At 41.0% G+C, this 21,345-nt stretch overlaps 1 protein-coding gene across 5 annotated transcripts in view; it reads left to right on the top strand.

The window, feature by feature from the left end:
• The window catches only part of CYB5R4 (cytochrome b5 reductase 4), a 218,152-nt gene that overhangs the window by 27,383 nt on the left and 169,424 nt on the right, over window positions 1–21,345 (top strand). For 4 of the 5 annotated variants that reach the window (XM_089693117.1, XM_089693118.1, XM_089693119.1 and 1 more), the window contains exons 3-4: window positions 9,099–9,199; window positions 12,153–12,237. The exons of the other annotated variant lie outside the window; for it this stretch is intronic. In XM_089693117.1, the coding sequence (XP_089549243.1) occupies window positions 9,099–9,199; window positions 12,153–12,237 (186 nt within the window). The remainder of the gene's footprint in view (window positions 1–9,098; window positions 9,200–12,152; window positions 12,238–21,345) is intronic. 5 annotated transcript variants of the gene reach the window in all.

Below are 21,345 nucleotides of genomic sequence, written 5' to 3' on the forward strand. Positions count from 1 at the left end.
TTGCATATTACAAAGGTGGATTTTTCAGTTGCCTTAGCTCAGGGGTGAGCAACTGTGGCCCTCCAGCTGTTGGTGAACTACAAGTCTCATCATACCTCTGCCTTTGGGAGTCATGCTTGTAACTGGCAGTTTTGCAATGCCTCATGGGACTTGTAGTTTTACAACAGCTGGAGGGCCACAGTTGCCCACTCTTGCCTTAGCTGACTTATGCTGGGATTTTGCCTCTATGGGTCATGGCAGTAAGACGCATAGGCAAGCCTCTTCCTTGGTATGCTCTCCTATTGTAGAAGAGGAATAGGAGGACGTGGATGAAGGTAGATGAGGCAGAACTTGAAGAGGGTCAGATGGTATATACTCAATTGGGGAAGTCTGAATCTGAAGAGGTTAAGTCTCTCAGGCTCAGAGAGCCTTGGTGAATTCTCTGTCAGAGATTGTTCACTACGATTTAAGTTTGCTGCTTCTTATTTTCCCTTACACCCTCATTAGAGGAGGTAGTATGTGTGGAATGGGCTCACCCTGATTAGGTGTTGGTCCTCCTAAAGGGTTCACACAGCTGTATCTAAGGGAGGAAATTAAAAATTCACTATGAGATGGAATACCTGCCTGGGTCTGAACCCCCCTGTGGTGCAGGTGGTGCCCTCAGCAGGTTAGCGTGCGTGTGTACCTTCCCTTTGACTTAGGCTTTCCAGACACCGGGCAGACGCCATCCCCAGCAGGACAGCTATTGACTTCTGCCGGGGTCTGAAGGGCCAATCTAAGAGGCTAGTAAAGAATAATTCTGCAGAAACTGAGTGGTCTTGGTGAGGATTACAAGGTGAAAGAGTCCAAGTCTATTCAACAGATCTCGTGCTTGGGACTTTGTCTGTCCATATGCACACGATTGTTTGGCTAAAGAATTGGTCTGCGAAGTTACCCTGCAAGAAGTTTATTAGTGTGTTTGTTGTATTTTTCTCTTCTATGGGGAATGTCTGTTTAGGACAGAGATGGATCAGTATATCCAAAAAATTTCAGGAGGTAAGAGTTCTTTTTTGCCTCTCAGGAAGAGGAGTTAGTGTTTGTCTCAGAGGGCAGTGACTTCTACTATTTCAGGATCTGCTTCCTCTGGACAGTCTTGTTGGTGCTTGTAGGGCTTTACCTCAAGAGGGAAGCCTGAGGAACAATTTTATAAGAAGACCTGGGTCCCTAAGCTAGCCAAGTCAGATTCTAAATCCTCTTCTTTTATGAAGGGGTGCTCCCACTCCTTGGGTGGGGAGATGGATACTGGCATTTGCAGGGGTATGCAGAAAGTGGCAAATGAGCAGGTTCATTGCACAATCTCTCAGGGTTACAAGTTAGTGTTCCAAGAGTTTTCTCCACCATGTTTTATGCGTTCAAATGTCTTTTGAATCCACAAAAAGAGGTTGATGTTGTGTCAGACTCAAGCTCCTGTTTTCACAAGGACTGATTATACCAGTTCTGGATGCCAAAAGGTTTCTTGCTTTTTTCTCAATTTTCTTCACTGCCCCAAAACTAAGGGTGAAGTGTAATCAATATTGAACCTTAAGGGTCTTGAGAAGTTCTGCAGGTTCGGAAGTTCGGGGCAGTGGTGGTGCCAGTTCAGTCAGGGGATTGCCTGACATCGGCGGACATAAAGAATGTATATCTGCATATCCCAATTTTTCCTCCTTATCAGCGAAGGACCTGTAGTTTTAGTTTGTGGCCTTGCCTTTCAGGCTGTCCATGGCCGCTCAGGTGTTCACAGAGATTTTGGCCCTATTCTTGGATCTGGTAAGACTCCAGGAGGTACCCATTCTGGGTTACCTTGACGATCAATTGCTCATAGGGCAATCAGTTCACTTACTGGAGTGCACAGTATAGCTATTGCAGTTAGACTCTGGAGAGGTTTGGCTGGATTCCCAATCTCCAGAAGTTGTCATTGGTTCCAACCCAGAGACTGGAATAACTGGGCTTATCTGGCACTCGGTCAACTCGAGATTTTTTTTCTCCTGGCAGGGAGGTGTGTAGCCTCTACAGCAGAATATCCTGTTAGCATGGGACAAAAGAACTCTGTCTCTGTACACTTGGATGTTTTCTGTGGCCCAGAATGTTAAGGTCTCTGAACTGGTGGATGTCTCCTTTGATGCTGAAGACATGGAAGCTACTTTTCTCCATTATTGGGATGGTTCTGATGACAGATGTCAGCCTGATGGGCTGGCGAGGAGTTTTCAGTGTTCTGCAGGAGACCCATCTACCTGACTTAATCATAAGAGATTCTTATGATTAAGTCAGGTGACGAAACATGTCAAGGGAAGTGATGTCAGACGCATAGAGGAACTGAAAGTGATCCGGCGGCCATTTTAGAGTCTGGTAAAACCTCATAGAAGTCCATGTGGAGGAACCAGGGAACTCTGAGAGGTTTGGATATTCTGATAAAGGCTATTTTAAAGAAGAATCATGATGTAAGCATATTCAATAAAGTATTTTAAATTGTATATGCGGATTTACACTATGATTTATTCTATATATGGTGGGCATCGGTGGATTGGTGGAGATTCATGGTTATACTTGAAAGCTGCTATATCTGGATGACATCTTGATCTGATCCATGAGGCTGTGATGATCCTTTGGTTGAAGCAGAATTTGTGATAATACCCTTGCTAGGAGGTGTAAAGGCATATTATGTACATATTTTTGGTAAGAGTATTCACTCCTTACACTATAGAAGTGGACACAGTGTTTCACATGTTTTTGGATGCATATTTTTCACTGGATTGATTCACTGGCACTATTTTGACACTTTCACTTTTTTCACTATTTGTGATCACGCAGGGTTGTTTGTGTTTATCACATCTGTTTCATTTATATTTTATTTAAGATAATGCACTATGTGATTTTTCTTTTTATGTTGAGGTTTCTTTGAGCCATTGAAAGGCTGAATATGAAGATTAATGATTGAAGTTGGCACAGAGTGACTTTTTATAACATTATTTATTTAATTTTATTTTTTATCTATTTTGGACTGTTACATTTTGAATTTTTTTTTCTTTTAATATATTTGTGTGATATATACTTTTGGGAATATTGGTATTAGCATATTTATATTCACATTGTAAATATGGTGCTATAAAGTCCATGGATGCTTCCGGCTCAACAAGACCTCCTGTTTCAGGGTTCGTATTTCCATCCTTCTTTATGATCTCTGGCTTTAACGATTTGGTTGTTGAAACCAAGATTCAAGAAACAAAGAGCTGATGCAGTCATTTCTACTTTGTTAGGAGCCAGGAAGACTTCATCCAAGGATATTTACCATAGGACTTGTTTGTCTTGGTATGAAGCCAGCAGGTTCCACTCCTGCAAGTATGCCATTGGCTATATTCTGTCTTTTCTTCAGTCTCGGGTGAACCATGTGCCATCTATAGGCAGATCTCTGTCTTGGCAGTTTTTTTTTTCCAGCGGTCAATTGCCTTTTATTCATTGGTGTTCGACTTTGTTCAAGGAGTCACACAGATGGTTACTCCGTTGAAGTCACCTGTGCCTCCACGGATTCTAATTTGGTTTTGTCTATTTTGCAGCAACAACCTTTTGAGCCTATTGAGGACCTTCCATTAGGCTTTTTTTTTTACTTTTTGCTATTGCTACTGCAGCAAGGGTGTCTGAATTGGCAGCTCTGTCTTACAGGGAGCCATATCTGGTGCTCCATCACGATGAGGTAGGGCTTTGTCTTCATCTGTTTCTTCTGTTTTTTTTCCCTGTGTTCTTTTCCAGTCCTCGGTTGCCAGGGGACAGAGTCTTTCACATGTTGAATTTGGTATGGGGTGTAAAAATGTATTTGCAGTTGATTTCTTTTTATCCTTCCTGAAGTACTAAAGAAGGATCTCCTGGCTACTACAATAAGTCAGCTACTTCCTGTTGGATTTTTCAGCTAATCTTCCAAGCCTGCGGGTTAAAGAAAGAAATCCACCATTTTGGATGACATCTCATTCTACCAGGAGTTTTGCTGCCTCCTAGGCTATTTGTCATCAGGCCTCAGTGGATCAGGTTTGCAAGGCTGCAACCTGGTCTTCGATTCATCCTTTTACAAGATGTTAATGGGTGGATGTAAGTATTGCTGAGAATGCTACCTTCTGGTAGCAGTGTTTTGCAGACTGCTTTGTAGCATCTCTTGGCCTATCTGTGGTGGCAGTCTTTCCCTCCCCTCATAAGCAGTACTTTGGGTCATCCAATGAACTGGCTTCTGCTCACCAAATTAATTAAATTCAAAATACTAACAAAAACTTACAATGACATCCAGAACTCGAGCCTGAGCTACATCACTAACCTAGTCTCAAAATACCAACCTAATTGTTTTCTTTGTTCCTCCCAAGAACTACTCTCTAGCTCCCTTGTCGCCTCCTCCCATGCTTGCCTCCAGGACTTCTACCGTGCCTCTCCTATCCTATAGAACTCCCTACCCTGATCTGTCCAATTGTCTCCTACTCTATCCACATTTAGAAGATCCCTTTAAAGCCCTTCTCTTAATAGAAGCTTATCTGAACCTCCACCTAAGAACTGTAATTTTATTTTCTCAGCTCATTCCCCACAGTTATTACCATTTGTATCTCTTGAACCTCCCTTTTTAGATTGTAAGCTCTAACAAGCAGAACAGGGGCTCTGAGGAAGAGGGGATCTCCCCTTGAAACGTGTCAGGCTTTTGGATCGCCTATTTGCACTTGGGGCTTGTTCAGGGGATCAGGCTGCTAGAAGTATACTGTGGATTTATGCGCAATTATTCTGATGTTGCTTGCTGGTGCGCCCTCTGTTCCTTGTTTTTTGCTGATTCCTCCTTTATTCAATTGTATTGTAACTGTACTGTCTGCCCTCTTGTTGTAAAACACTGCATATACTGTTGGTGCTATATAAATCTTGTATAATAATAATTAAGGGTTAAAATGGTTGCTCTGTGTCCCGTGATGTGCAATAAAGAAAACTGAAGTTTTTTACTTACTCGTAAAATCCATTTCTTAGAGTACATCATGGAACACAGAGGTCCCTCTCCTCTGTGGGGGCTGCATTACTTGCTACAAAACGGAAGCACTTTCTGTAGGTAGGAGTTATATAGGGGAGGACTTCCTGTCTTTTTTTTTTACCCAGTGTCTATTCACCTATAGGTGGAGCATTACCCATTAAGTAAAGATTAATATGGCCACTCTGTGTCCCTTAATGTACTCCAAGAAATTGATTTTCTTTTGCTTTCAGTGTTAATGGTCACCTGGGCAAATAGGTAGGGTGAATCTCCCAACCAGGGACACAGGCCACCAAAAAAAAAACAAAACAAAAAAAATGACAGTCCCTCTGCAAGCATCTTAAAATGTAAAAAAAATAACTTTGGTTGTACAGAAAGAAAGCAGGATTTTTATATGTACGTTAAAATGTGGTCATTAAGGGACTTCTTCTTAAGACTTAGAGAGGTTATACCTGGCTGGCCAACAACATTTTTACTTGCCAGTGTCCAATACCTCCTGAAGACAGCAGTACAACCCAATTATCTCTGGATAAGTGAATCTTGTGTTCTTTAATAAACTAGAAATGAATTTGATGGCAAGTATACGTGACGAAAGTTTCAGTCATGGAATTTGGTTCTAAAGAGTGCAGAACACTCTTATCTCAATATGTTTATTATTTCTGATGACAGTTGCTTTGTATTCGGTTTGTAGTGGCTTTTTGGCTTTGAGCACTGTAATTTTCTCAGCATTTTTACCATGCTGGTTCGGTCATCAGTGTTAAGTTTGACTGCTGAGGTGATGACTGAGTCGAAGGAATAGTCTCACCATCTTCCTCTTCCTCATTCAGTTCCTCCTCTTTATTGGAGATATTCTTTCTATCTTCACTGTTATAATGTTTCCTTATATTGTAAACATTGTAAAAAATGCATTATAATATTTTTTTTAAATAATGGATGAGAAAACACAACTTCATTTGCATGACAGTCTTCAAAAATGTCAACTCCTTAAAATAGATGTGTGTTCTATATTTTCAATGTGGTGGACAGCTGCCGGTTATAGCTGCCTCTCTCCTGAGCCTCCTGTCTTTGCTGTCTGTCTCTCCTACCTTGATAGTCGACAGACTCGCACAGATTCTGCCACATCCCTGAGGTGCAGACTGTCAATTTGGGACAGACAGAGAGCAAAGACTGGAGGCTCAGGCAGTTACAGCCGGCAGCTGTCCACATTGTAAATACAGGGTCCCGGCGGCTCTGAAAAAAGCTGAGAAATAGCCTGTGCTTGTAAATTGGATTTTAAAGGATTGATTGATGATTGAATAAAATTGGTTGTTTTATGGAATTACATGATTGTGCTGCTGTTTCTTATTTTTCTGGAGCTCGTAACATCTATTTTTGGATTGGGATTGCCTGTTGGAAGGAGGAATTTGAGCTGCCCCTACTAAGCAGTTAAACAAACTATTGTTGCAGACATGTTTTCAGAAAGGCAAATAAATTGGTGAGTCTGTGCCCTAATGGAAGTGGGTTGCACTGTATAGAGTATTCACTATTTTGAATGAAGAGTAAAAGCACAGCACACAGAGCTTTTTTTTTTATTGTCTTAGAAATGGACTATAGTGGAATTGTAAAAATTGCTTTGGTCTAGAATGATGGTCAGCAACCAGTAGATCACGGCCTGAGCCTGCTGACCAGCCATCCCAGAGCATTAAACATATTGCAATGTAGAAGGACTACTTGTAAAGTTGAAACTGTAGGAGGGAGCAAGAACCGCATAAGCCGATGCCTCCTCTGTAGTGTTGGCTCCTGTGCCATGTGGGGTGATACTAACTGCACTCCATCTCTTATCCCGGCGAGTGGTCGGCAGAGTGGTGCCAGCAGCAGGAAAGAAGGGATCTTCAGGTCAGTGTGAAGCAATACACTGGGCATAATAGTATAGGACTGCTTTCACACTGATGTGCTGCGATTTACCCACACCCGCGGGTGTAATGCAGTGCACCTACAACTTTCCTGCAGGCTTAGCTATAGACTTCAATTATATCTTGTGGGCTCAGGGCACTTTCTGAAAGCTTACCAAAACTCCTGAATGCTAATTGCAGAAAGTGCACCACACCTGCAGAATATAATAGAAGTCACTGATGCACTGGGCTGCACCCGCTTTGTAGGTAAACCATAGTACATCAGTGTGAAAGCAGACTTATAGGTGGCTCAGAACATTAAGGGTTCATTTACATTTTCAGTTTGGAGGGTGGTAAAATCCCATATGTAAGATGTGTTTTTACCACCCCCTCCCCAACCGAACCTTCTTTAGCTGCAGTGGCCAGGGGTGTACACATGCCACAGCCAAAGTTTTTAATGCCCTGTCTTGCTTGGTAGGTGTAGCACCTGCCAAGCATGACCCATTCAAGTGAATGAGGCCACTCTGCAAGTGCCCTGCAACCTTGTGCAGTGCAGCAAACAAGGGGTTAAAGAAGGCAGCATTGTGTTGCTTTCTCACCACCTGCTTTAACCCCTTGGACCCCGCAGAACCATGCAGTCAAGGGGAGCTTGCAGAGTGGCCCCATTTACTTGAATGTGTTGCAATTGGCTGACGGTAGCACTCATCAAAATCAAAAGGGGTTTCATTCCTGCTGTAGCATGTGTACACCTTTTGAGTGCTGCCTCAGCAGCTAAATGGGGTAGGGATTGGAGTCGGTAAAACTGTTTATGCAGAGCAGACACAGACACAGCCCACTGTCCTCTATGGGCTGTTGGATTGAAACGGACGACTTGTCTGTTTCCAGCTGATTGTCTTCTCATCCAATCAGCCAAACAGATGGGGAACAGATCCCCATCCGTTTGTTTTTTAGCAGATCAGATCCACAGAGATCATGCAGCGTCCGTTTGGATCCACTTGAAAAATGGACAGGCGGACCCAAGCAGTCTGCTTGTGTGAAAAGGGCCTAACAAATTATAATCTATAACTAGGTTTAATGCACAAGCACTGACATGGCCAGCAATGGCAGCTGTCAGGAAAACAGTTTTGCAGACAAAGTTAATTTTCTTCATGCAGTAAAATGTGCATGTTTTGAAAATTCTCCATGAAGCTTTAAAACACACTTTTTTTTGTCACACATATTTTTCAAGTTATGTGTGTGCATGCTAAGTAATATGTAACCCCTATAGGTGTTACCTCTGAGAGTACAATACTACTAATTCAATCCTCCGTCGTCTTTTCTCCCAAAAAGGCTGGCACCATATGTGTTCAGGCATCATTGAGGTTCAGAATCAACCTTCTGGATTGAAATCCTTCTCTTACATGTCACAATCAAACACTGATGCCTGTACAGTACCTTGTATGTTCTAGGTTGTGTGAACACATTTCTGTCACATATCACACTTCTAGTGCAGCCTATGAAGTTGTGATTACAAAGTTTGTTTTAGTCACTGAAGTGATCACTGGAGGAAGAGAGACTAAGGAAACCATTCATCCTTGTTACAGCTGACTGATGGCAGGCTAGGCACAGTTCCTTGCCTGTAGGTAAAGATCTGCTTTTAAATATTGACTTTTATGGAAAAAAAAAGATACCGTTACTATATGGATACATTCAGCTATATTTTTATTGAATTTTTCCAACTGATAAGCGACAAAAGAAGAACTAAAAATTAAGATAGCATCTCAAAATAACTGTACAGTACAAGATATGTACAAGTCTTAATACATTTAGCTATTTTAATAATGCAGACTTGTAAAGCTACTTATGGTCCAGTATAATTATATTTCTAGATCCTTATGTTTGCATCTAACTGCATAGATTACATGCTCCAAAGTTCTCTTGACGATCTCCTTTACAGATCTGCTGTTGCCCCTTGTTTTGTGATAGAAGTATTTCCAATTAAAAGTCAACAAATCAAACATAGGATTTAGGCTTCTTTCATTTCTTCTTTCTTTCATTTACAAATAAATAGGTCCCAAAGCAATATTCATGCTTTCTACACTCTGGTGCTACACTCCACATCATTTAAAGACCCTCTGGGATATATTAGCATTTTGTTCAAATAAATGAGATGGCTCATACAATAAGCCATTTAAATATGAGAAATATTGGTGATGTTCTCTTATATAATCCAGATCCAGGTCATACATGCATTTTATTTGTTACAGGGCTTGTATATAATATCACTCCTTACATGGAATATCATCCAGGTGGTGAAGAAGAGTTAATGAAGGCAGCAGGAGCAGATGGTACACAACTTTTTGATGAGGTACCCAGCATAGTATTTCTTTTTTTATGTTTACATTTAAATTGTATGTTATTTTGATGTTGACATTTACATCACCTTTCGCAATTCAAAAATTGCTTTAGTCCCTGGTCACACAGCTCCAATTTTGAAATCAATTCGATTTCAAAGTCGGATGTCATTCTGTCTCAAGTTGCGACTTGCAAGACATCTACGGCTTGCAAGACAGATATATCTATGCAAGTCGCACCTGAAGTAGTGCATGCACTACTTTCAAAATCGGTGCGACTCCGACCAAGTTGTAATTGCAGTGATATGACCGCTTTTATTGTGGCCAATAGAGTGCAGCCTGCCATGCAGTTTGAAACTCACATCACATGGCAATTCACACCCTGTATGACCAGGCACTTAAGTGACTATTTTTGTAAAAAACAAACAAACTGCCAGCTGGTGTAAAGTACCATATCTGCAGCAGCTTTCACTCCTCTCTGCTAAAGCTGGATGCCAGAACATTCTAAATGAAAAAACTTTGGCACTTGCTAGTAATGACCAAGCTTGCCCCCACTCCTCTACTTAACACTGTCAGGAAATGTCTAAATGATTAATTTAGTCAGCTATATCAATCTTGTGATCGATTGGTGGACAGCAGTGCCTCCTATACAAAAATAATTTATAAAAATGAATTAAGTTGACTTAATTATTTGCATGTTATTTTGCCATGCAGAAATCCTTTGACTAACACAATAAGATCAGTGTAAGTATGAACTGCTCACTATCAAAAATAATATTTACAATAAGTCTCTTTACAAATGCCACTAACAGTCGGATTAATAGGTTGACACAGACACTACATTATCTTTGCAATGAAGTGCGTAACATATTATGCTAAAGCCTTGGTATATACAGTATGTTGGATTAAACTAAATATTTAATTTCCCCTCATAGACATCATAACCATTGATAACTACCTGGCAGATAATAATCTGCTTTTAACAAAAGAATAAGACTTGAAGTATGTAAAAGTGTGCACCAATATGGCCAAAGAAAAATATTAACAATTTTTTTTTTTTTTTAAATGACCTAACTCTAGTGGGTCTGTTATTGTGGGAGAAATACTTAGTTACACCATGGGCTATTACAATTGGCCAAAACAAAAGTCAAATTTTTAAAGAGGATCTTCACCCCATAAACAAGAATATAAAAGTCAGCAGCTGCAAATTCTGTAGCTGATGACTTAAAAAAACACACACACTTACCTGTCTCAGGATGTCCTCACCCCACCTGGCTCATTGCTCTGTCTTTGGGTCCAAGCACCGGTATCTTAAAGTAGAGCTCCACCAAAAGGGGGGAGTTCTGCTTTAAGGCTTCGTCCCCCACTCCTCATTAAGGATTTGCACCTTTGGCGCACCGGGGCGAGGGGTACTGAATTTGACAGGTACCTGCTCCCACTTCCGCTGCGACTGCCTAAGCGATCAAAAGCAGAAGTTGTCCTACTCCCTCCTACGAGACCATTCAAAAGTGCCGCACTGCCCACTGTGCATATGCAAGCTGCGCTGCACATCGTGATTGATCCCACAGTCTCCTGGGATCTCTGACATGTCCCAAGAGGGTGCGGGGAAAGGAGGGGGAAAAGGAACTTCCACTCCATTCACCTAGGCAGCTGGATCGAAAGTGGGAGCGGGTACCTGTTAAAAATCAGGTCCCCCTGTCCCTCCCCCTCCAAATAACACTCCAAACATGGGAGAGGAGAGTGGAGAGGTGGTGTTTCCTACATATCAGTGCATAACTAACTAACTAACATATTGGTGATACACAGAGAATAATAAAATAAAAATGTGCATACTTATACTATTTGAATATGGTTACATTATAATACACACATATATTTCTAACAATAGTTATTACAAATAAAGATATAATAATACTATGATTGAGCCCATTTTATATAATTATATTTTGTGTCATAATCCCGCGTCTTTTCATATAGTATTTTGTATATATGGGAACAGTGATGTTCCATTTTCTACATTTTTATTAAAACTAAATGAGCCTCAACAGTGTTAATAGATTCATCCTATCAAATATGAACTACAAATCTTTCTTACTAAAAAGGTTGCAATCATATATTAACATAATAATAATCATGACAATGTTCTTATATGGATCTATGTACAGCACATAGAAAAGTGTCCACATGTTATTAAAGTTAACATTCAAAATACAATCCATGAAGTTTGAATTATCTTGGTCTCATAACAATGGAATGTTGAGAAACTTGATGCCCTTCATTTAGTGGAACAATAGAGAGATACTGTCATTGTCTGGAATATCCGAGAATGTTGACTTCTTTCACCTTGACAAACAAGATGCCACTTCAACAATATCATTTGTGAGACCTGAAGGTCCTGGTAAGCATTGATCAGTTTCTCTTTGGTTCCAGGTGTTATGTGAATACCAGAAACCCCATTGTTCAGAGACTAGAGGATCCTTGTCTTTAACTTTTCCACAACTTGTTTGTAGACCAAATTGAATCAGTTTCTATCTCTTGGGAAAGTTACATGTTAATGTAATATTTGTCTCTGAGCTTAATTGAAATCTGTGTCATAGATCACAGCTATAGTGGGCTTGATTTATTACAGGCAAATATACTGTGCACTGCAAGCATAGTTGCTCTAGATCTGAGGGGAAGCTCTGCTGATTTCTATCATCCAATCACGTGCAAGCAATCATGCTGTTTTTAATTTTCTTTGCATGTGATTTGCAAAGTGAAGCTTTGCCTCATTTACTAAGCTCTGGAGCAACTGTACTTAAGTGCACAGTATATTTGCCTTTAGTAAATCAATCCCACAATCTTTTTGAGTAACAAAGCAGCCCATTATAGTGATTTGTCATAATGATCTTTACTTGTGTTTGTAGTGCAAATTTCCATTCTTACAGATTTGATAAAATATATGATTTGAGATATTTATGTTGATAGGTCCATCGCTGGGTCAACTATGAATCGATGCTCAAAGAGTGCCTCATTGGCAGGATGGCTGTCAAACACGCTTCATTGTTGAAAGGTAATGATAGAATAGGTAATTAATTGAGTGTCAATCCTGAAAATATTAGCCAATACACTCGAGTTACGAACTTTCACAGATACGAACGGACCTCGCATTATGATCATTCATGCAAACAAATTGTGGAAGTAGCTCACGTCTGCCAGATATTGTCACAGCTGCACATTGTCACAGTTGTGCTGCTGTGTGCTTACTGTACAGTGTGATAGTGTACTGTACAGAGCCCAGGATGTCCGGAAGCAAGAGGAAAAGCAGTGGTGATGTGGAGGGGACTGCTGGGAAGTGCAAAGCAATAACCATGGAAACAAAAGTGAAAATAATTGAGAAATTGGACCGAGATGAAAAGATGGTAGACATCGCTCGTTCTTATAACATGAATCATTCAACCATTGGCACAATTCTAAAGAACAAGGACAAGATTATGGAGCATGTGAAGTCTGCTGTGCCTATGAAGTCAACAATAATATCCAAAAAGCGTGGTAAAGTGATAGAGGAGATGGATAAACTTGTGTGGATGCAGGATCAGCATCGAGTCCCACTCCGCTTAATGCTTATTCAAGAAAGGGATAAAAGCCTGTTTGAAGACTTGAAGAAAAAACAGGGTGAACAGTGGGCATCTTTTACTGCCAGCCATGTATGGTTTAACAGATTCAAGGCTGGAGCCAACCTTTACAATGTAAAAGTAATTGGTGAGGCTGCGAGTGCAGATACCATAGCTGCCCAAGAATTTCCAGCAACACTTAGAGAAATTATTGACGAAGGTGCTTATTTACCCCAACAGGTTTTTAACATCTTTGAGACAGGACTGTACTGGAAGAGGTTGCCAGAACAAAGTTACATCAGTAAAGAGGAAAAGGTGATGCCAGGCTTCAAAGCAGCAAAGGACAGACTTACTCTGTTGTTTGGTGGCAATGCTTCCGGTGATATGAAACTAAAGCCTCTCTTAGTTTACCATTCAGGGAACCCAAGAGCCCTCAAAAATATAGTCAAGGGCTCTCTACCTGTTGTGTGGAAGAGTAACTCCAAAGCCTGGGTTACACAGGCCATTTTCCAGGACTGATTTTTCCACCACTTTATTCGAGAGAGAGCAGTATTGTTTGGAGAAAGATATCCCGTTGAACATTCTTTTGCTGCTTGACAATGCACCAAGTCAGCCCCAATTCATGGATGACTTTCATCCCAATGTCAAAGTAGTGCATCTGCCACCGAATACTACGAAGCTCATCCAACCTATGGACCAAGGAGTTATTGCGACTGTCAACAAATATTATTTACATCACACTTTTCATCAGACAGTGAAGGCTATTGATGAAACAGGAACAACCTTGCAACAATTTTGGAAGGACTATAGCATCTACAAGGCCAAAAAAAACATCAACTTTGCTTGGCGTGAGGTTTCAGCTGTCACCATGAATGGGTTTGGAAGAACCTTTTGCCCATAGTTTGTTCATGAAGTTCATGGACTTGAGAAGATGGGTAAGGAGTCCAAAGAGGTCTTCAACAACTTAGTGACCCTTAACACGAAGCTGGAGCTAGATCTACAAGAGGATGACTTCATTGAACTTTCTGTGCAACATGAGGAGTTTACTAATGAGGACCTGATGGAATTAGAGGCCCAACGAAAAGATGAAGAAAGCCAAGAGGAAGATGTAACTGAAGAACCAAAGAGATTCACAACACAGGAAATGGCAAGGGGATTTTCTTTACTTGAAGAGGCACTGTTAGTTTTTGAGGCACAGGACCGCAACGTAGAACGATACACAAAGATTGCAGCAGCCGTTCAGAATGCCATCCAGTGCTACAGAGTCCTCTATGATGATGAAAAAAAGCTACTACTCAGACATCACTGGATCATTTTTTCCAGAGGGTAGACCGAATTGAATCCATCAAAAAACCTGTGTCCTCAACATCAGGTGTGAGTGAAATTCCATCTTGCCCTCCATCTCCTATTGCTGATGATGCTTCAGCTACATCAACATTAGGTGTGGGCCAAATTCCATCTTGCTCTCCATCTCCTATTGCTGATGATCCTTCAGCTCCATCATCTCCCACCTACCCTCCCTCCTCCAGTTAGTAACACTCTTCCACTATATACCAATTGTGGTACGGTACTGTACCACCATTTTAAGGAAACTGTAAAAGTAAAAATAGTTTATTTACAGTTGTACTGTATCACCATTTTAAGGTAACTGTTAAAGTAAAAATAATTTGTTTTAAAGTTGTACTGTCCTGTACCACCATTTTAAGGAATCTGTAAACGCAAAAATAGTGTATTTACAGTATTTTTGTGTGTGGTTTTTTTTTTGTATGCATATTTGTGTTAAAAGTGTATAACTTTGCCGGACTTACAAACTAATTTGATTTACGAACGTTCTCCCGGAATGGAACTCGTTCGTAAGTTGGGGACTTGCTGTAATGATATTTTCAGAATATCAGTATTTTTTTCTTGCTCCTACCTGTACCTTTTTGGAATAAACACTCCTTGTCATAAGGATATCACACTATCTGGCCTCCTTTTGTTCTTTGAGCTCCGGTGGGAGCCATTTACATCTGCAGAGTGGCTATTTCCAAATGTGGCAGCACTACCAAGCAGTGAGGGGCATTTGACCAGATCTGACCAGACCCACATAAGGATCCTTGACGTCCTGAGATTATCTACTCTAAATGCGCATTGGGATTGCGTATCTGGTGAGTGCGCAATCTTTATACATCCATCACCTCACCCACGGATCCAGCCATTGGATTTTTGAAGATCATTTGGGATCTTTTCTACTCACGCTATAGACTGTATTTGGTCTAGTGCCCAATCACCTATTAGTCACCATTAGGTGACGTTTTTACTTGCACCTTGGTATTGGTTTATGTTATTTTATTGTATTTTATATGAGGATGTTTGAATATTACATGTCCATATATTTTAATATATCATTTTAGCGCTGCACCTTGCTTTATTCTGATTTATTCTGGAGGTTTATATGGTGCCTTTTTGGTGTTCAGCTGCTGTTTTCTTCCTTTCAACTCATTTATAATTTTACTCTAGTGCTCACTTACCCTGTGATTTACTGTAATGATATTTTCGCTTTTATAAATCAAAGCCCTTTAAAATGTATCTAAACTCAAAAACAAAAATGTGTTAGATTTCAGTTTATCAGTCCTTAGATGATGTGCTTTCACTAGCTGGACTTCATACATGTCTTCTCTTCATCTTCATTGTATGGGGATGATGAGATTAATGGTTTACACAAGACAAATGTTTTTTTGTTTTTTTGTTTTTTTTTCTTTTACAAAAGGCTTTATTGAATAATAAGCAAAAATAAACATACAGTCGAAGCAAAAATTCAATGTCCAACTTTTACATATTACAATAAATGAAGGGAAGCTGGTACAAGGCATGCAGCGATAAAAGCATAATCTGAAAAGTTTTTATATAGGTGCCCTGAGGAAAGGGATGGGGAGGGAGGTTGGGAGGGAACGGGTAACAGACCTTTGTGGGTCAATGATAATGTAAACTGTAAAGGGAAGTTTTGCTACATCAACATTATAAAAAAAAAACAGGAGAGGCCCGAGAAGAGGCCGCATAAAAAAAAACAGTACATATTCATGACCTAGAGTTTAAAAAAAAAAATCTAGATTGCATAAGTAGTATTGCGGAAATAGCGCAGAAAACAGCAGGCACAATCTGTAAATGATGTTTAAGGACAGAGTAAACAGAAGAGTAGAAAAAGACAAATAGTAGAGAGACGTGGACAGCACACACAAAAAAAAAAAAAAGGGGAGGGAGGGGCTCCGGGGGGGTCACAGCAGAATCCTCATATCGATAGAAGGGACTGGTCGAATCTCGAGGGCTGAGCTACATCCAGCCAGGGACGCCATATCTGCAGAAATTTTGTATGGGTATCCAACAATATGGCTGTCAGTTTTTCATTGACCATTATGAAGTTCATCCGATTTTTGACAGCTTCAAAGCTAAGGACAGGAGTCTTCCAAGCCCTCGCAATCGTCAGTTTAGTTGCCATAAATAAATGTGATGCCAGCTGCCGTTCAGAGCGAAGAAGGCCCTCTAGCGGTTTAAATAGAAGCGCTTCATAGGGATTACGTTTGATGTCTGTATGAAGAATAGTGCGGAGGAGGGCATACACCCTGATCCACAACCTGCTTACCTTAGGGCAAGTCCACCAGATGTGGGCCATGGTACCCAATTGTTGGCATCCCCGAAAACAAGCCGGGGAATAGGTAGGGATAAAACTAGCTAAACGGGCAGGCGTATAATACCATCGGTATAGAATTTTGTAGGCATTCTCAAGAATAATGACATTCCTGGAACACTTAGATAATGTTTGGGTCATGTGCTGCAAGTCTTGTTGATCCAAGGTTCCCCCTAATTCCGACTGCCAACGCTGATGATAGGAACGAACCGGAGGGGTTCTAGAAGATATAATGGAAGAATAAATCAGGGAGATCAGACCCGGAGCATGAGGTCTATGTCTACACTGGCTTTCAAAAGGGGATAGGCGATAAGGTCCTGGATGCGTACGTATTAAAGTATGAATAAAGTGACGAAGTTGAAGATAACCAAAATGTTCTCGGAGGGTAATGTTATAAGAAGAACGCAGAGTATCAAAGGTAATTATTCTGGTGGGGGATAGGAGTGAGTGAACATCATAAAAACCATGCGCCTGCCACCAGACAAACTGTCTAGGGTTATCCCTACCCGGAGGGAATAATGGGTTATGTAATAGACGTATCAGAGGCAGGTGAGGAGAGATAAGGCCAGCGGAGTATTTGACAGAATCCCAAAGACGAAGCGAAAGTGTCAGTGTCGGGCTAAGGGTAGGTGGGCATTGGGAAATAGGGAGCCATGGCAAGGAGGAGAGCGGTATCGGGTGAGAGTCCATCATATCTACTACAGCCCACAGAGGGAAATGGTGAGATGCATGAATATGAGCTAAAGGGGCAATGTTAGCCGCCAAATAGTAAGACTGGAGATTTGGGACTGACAACCCGCCCGCATTCCGCCGCGCAAATAAGATATGTTTGCTAATTCTGGGTCGAGAGGAGCCCCAAATAAAGGACAGAAGTTTTCGTTGATGTAGACGCAATATATGCGAAGGTACTGAAACTGGCAGAACACGAAATAGGTAAAGTAGTTTAGGGAGATAAGTCATACGAATTGCATTAATTCTGCCGAACCATGATAACGGGAAATGAGACCAAGAGGACAAGAGTTCGGTCAACTCATGAAAGACAGTGGGGAAGTTAGCCTGGTATAGTCCATCATATGTCGGGGTAAGCTTAATTCCTAGATATGGTAAGGCCGAAAGCCATTGGAAGGGGAACGTTTGCTTCAAAGTAGTCAAAAGTGATGGTGGGAGGGTAACTGACATAGCTCTTGATTTAGCTGGATTGACATGTAAACCTGAGAGGGTGGCAAAGGAATCGAGAACTGCAAGTAAATTAGGCAAAGTAATCTCCGGGTTCGAAATTGACAATAATATGTCATCCGCAAACAATGACAATTTATGTTGGGAGCCTGCCACATCAATTCCCTTAATATCAGGATGTATACGGATTGCTTCTGCCAACGGTTCCAGGGCTAAAATAAAAAGTAAAGGGGAAAGCGGGCAGCCCTGCCTAGTACCTCTGGCAACCGAGAACGTAGAAGACTCAAATCCGTAGTATCTAAGCTTCGCTTGAGGGGATGTATATAGCGAAGAGATCCATCGTAAGAAGGAAGGACCAAAGCCAAAACGATGGAGGACCGACAGGAGATACGGCCAGGATAAAGTGTCAAAGGCCTTATTGATGTCTAAAGATAAGAGCATCATATTGATTTTACGAGTATGGGCCAAATGTTGCAGTTGTAAAATACGTCTGATAGCATCTCCGGCCTGCCTATGGGGAACAAATCCAACCTGGTCCTTTTTAATCAGACGAGAAAGGAAGGAATTCAATCAAGTAGCCAAAATCTTAGTAAGAATCTTCATATCAATATTGATAAGAGAAATAGGCCTATAATTAGCCCAGGAAGAATGGTCTCGATCCGGTTTAGGGATCATAACCACATTAGCAGTTAAAGAGTCCGGGGAAAAATTCGAACCTCCCTTCACCGCAGTAAACATAGCGGCAAGGTGGGGAGCAAGCACATCAGCTAATTTCTTATAATATAATGCCGTGTATCCATCAGGACCTGGACGTTTGCCCGTTTTCAGTTCTGCTATACATTGTAAAACCTCAGATACTTGGATATTACGGTCCATAAAATCCTTATGGGCCGACGTTAAAGTAGGTAAGGGCAACCTAGATAAAAAGTCAGAAATAGACTGAGGGTCGGCCTGGGTGGGATCAGAGTAAAGTTTAGCTAGTCTGTGCCAGAACTCCTCCAAAACCGTTACTGGGTTGCTCGTAGGAGTGTTATGACGAGTACGTAAAGATATCGGTTTGGGGTGTTGCGCAAAAGAACGCAATCTACGGGCCAACATAGAGTCTGGTTTGTTAGCTTTGCTATACCACTTCTGGCGAGTCCAACGTAAGGAGCGTTCAGCCTCATCTGTTAGGCATAAGTCCAATTCCAAGCGAGCCTGATCCAAGAGTCTACGATTTGACGGGGAAGGTGACTGTTTAAACTGGGCTGACACGGAAGCTGACTTCAATTCTAACCGACGTTGCTTAAGCTGTCTTTCTTTCTTTCGCCTTGAAGCTATATGGATAATATGTCCCCTAAGAACTGCCTTGTATGCTTCCCACAATGTTACTGAAAAAGAGACAGAACCCGAATTTAATTGAAAGTATTCCTGAGACTTACTATGTAGCTCCGTCTGAATCTCCTTCAGTGAAAGCAAGGACTCATTCATTATCCATGAGGAGAAGGTCGGCCTGCAAAGGAGAGATCGACAGACCACCAAGATAGGCTCATGGTCTGACCATGGGACTGTTAAGATAGAAATAGAACGAACCGAAGGGAGGTGTTTATGTGAAACAAAGGCATGATCAATTCTAGAATGGGAATGATGGGGATGTGAATAATAAGTGTAGTCTTTCCCCTGAGGATGAAATTCACGCCATAAATCTACCAGGTCATGGGTAATTAACGTCCGTGCAAAGGACTTCGCTGATGTGGAAGGGTCAGAGCGCTCCGCTGGATATTTATCTAGTGCAGGGTTTAACACTAAATTTGAATCCCCCGCCATCAGAAGCGTACCCCTTTGATGTGTGGCCAGGAGAGAACATAGATGTGACAGAAAAGGTCCAGGGTTGACGTTAGGAGCGTAATAGGACATAATGGTAACCTCTATTCCATGGATTGTACCCTGGAGCAGAAGGTATCTGCCATTGGGATCGACAAATGTTTTTTTTTTTCTTCCAGAAGTTACAAGAAGTCTGCATTACTGGCAAGATTAGCAGGTACTTTCTGTACTTGCTAAAAATGTTCTTGTGCTTGAAATGGGTTTTAGTTTTTCTTTTAAAGTGTGTCTAAACCCAAGCACTTAAGCAAATGTGTTGTTGCACATGTTCTGGTGATGCAGAATAGTTTAAAATTTTTATATGTTCTGCTTTCATTTAAAAGTACCTCTAAACCCCAAACGACAATGTAATATTTTGCAGCTTGCGAGATTTTAGATGTAGTAACTGCATAATTTTTTTTCAGGTTTTCTTTATTTTATTTTCACTTAAAAACAGTTGTGATCTATATGCACCTAAAATTTTGAACCTCATCTCTATAATGTACACCTCACCCAAAGCCCTTATTTTTCTAGTGGCACCCTTTTCGTTTCATTTATGCTACATTCTCTTCTTCCTCTAACCCTCTTTTTAGGTTGGAAAATAATCCAGAAAGAAATGAAGGCAGTTTTATTTACCAATTACATAATCCTCTTCCTTTCCAACCCCACAAACCAAATTTTGTTTCAACACAATAACTATTGAATTGATGTTTGTCTCTAACCCCATTTCACCTATGAATAAACAGTGGTCTTAGCACTGTGGTGTTCAAATGAAGGCTAGCTCAATCACCGACTTGGATGTTGTCGTACATGGAGGCATTGGCAAACTTTTATTTACTGAGTTACTCCCCAATCAAAAAAAATCACTAAATATCTTAACAGCTGGCCTGAACTATCTTTAAATATGGACAATGTCAGCTCCACAAGTTTCCTATACACCTTACATACATCCCTTTGCTTCTATTCAGGCTACTCAATCTAAATTGCTTGCCATATACATGTTTTGATCCTTTTGGTGGGCCTTTATTGTTTCCAACCTTCTTTTTAATCACTTCCCGACCGCCCTATAGTAGAAATACTGCTACAGGGCAGCACAGGTGCACAAAATCACGTGTATATATACATGATTTCGCATTTTCAGGTAGGGGGCGCCCTACCCTCACCACCATTTGCGGCTGTCAATCACAGCACAGCCATCCAAAACGGTGTGCTTGCAGTGAAGCACACAGACACTGCCCCATAGTAAAACACACCCAGTACACAGTTAACCCTTTGATTACCCCTCATGTTAACCCCTTCCTGCCCAGTGCCATTAGTACAGTGTCACTGTATTGGTGTCACTGAGGATGTCGGTGACAAAAGTCAGTTCCTCCCCAGTGTCAGAATGTCCGCCACAGTCACGCTATAAGTCGCTGATAGCCGCTATTACTAGTAAAAAAAAAAAATCCCAGGGGAAATACTTTGCAGCCTTTGAAAAATTGGGCCACTAAACGAATACAATCCTTACATTATTTACCTTTTCACACAAAACAATGATGGCTTTTTTGAATACTCTTAATTCCATGTACTCAGTTCCTCTACTACGAACAAATAAAACTTTTTTCTCTTTCGTTCATTGACTGGCACAATGAAGGTATCTTGACTGTAGATGTAGGACATTAGGCAGAAAAAAAATTGGCATAAAGCACGGCCCTTGCTAGTACAACCCCCCTCCCCCCCTCCAATCTGCATATAGGCAGCTTTAGTTTTTCCTTAGTGTCTCGGAGTATGGACCTATCTGGGGAACTCTGTGGTGGGTTGCCTGGATGATCTCCTTTTTCAGGTGGAATATTACTCTTCTCTGATAACAATGATACTCTTCCCTGATAACTATTGGCAATTACAATTC

The sequence above is a fragment of the Staurois parvus genome, unplaced genomic scaffold (assembly GCF_062004578.1).
Source record: "Staurois parvus isolate SC_StPar_1 unplaced genomic scaffold, SC_StPar_1.0 ptg000613l, whole genome shotgun sequence".
Taxonomy (NCBI): domain Eukaryota; kingdom Metazoa; phylum Chordata; class Amphibia; order Anura; family Ranidae; genus Staurois; species Staurois parvus.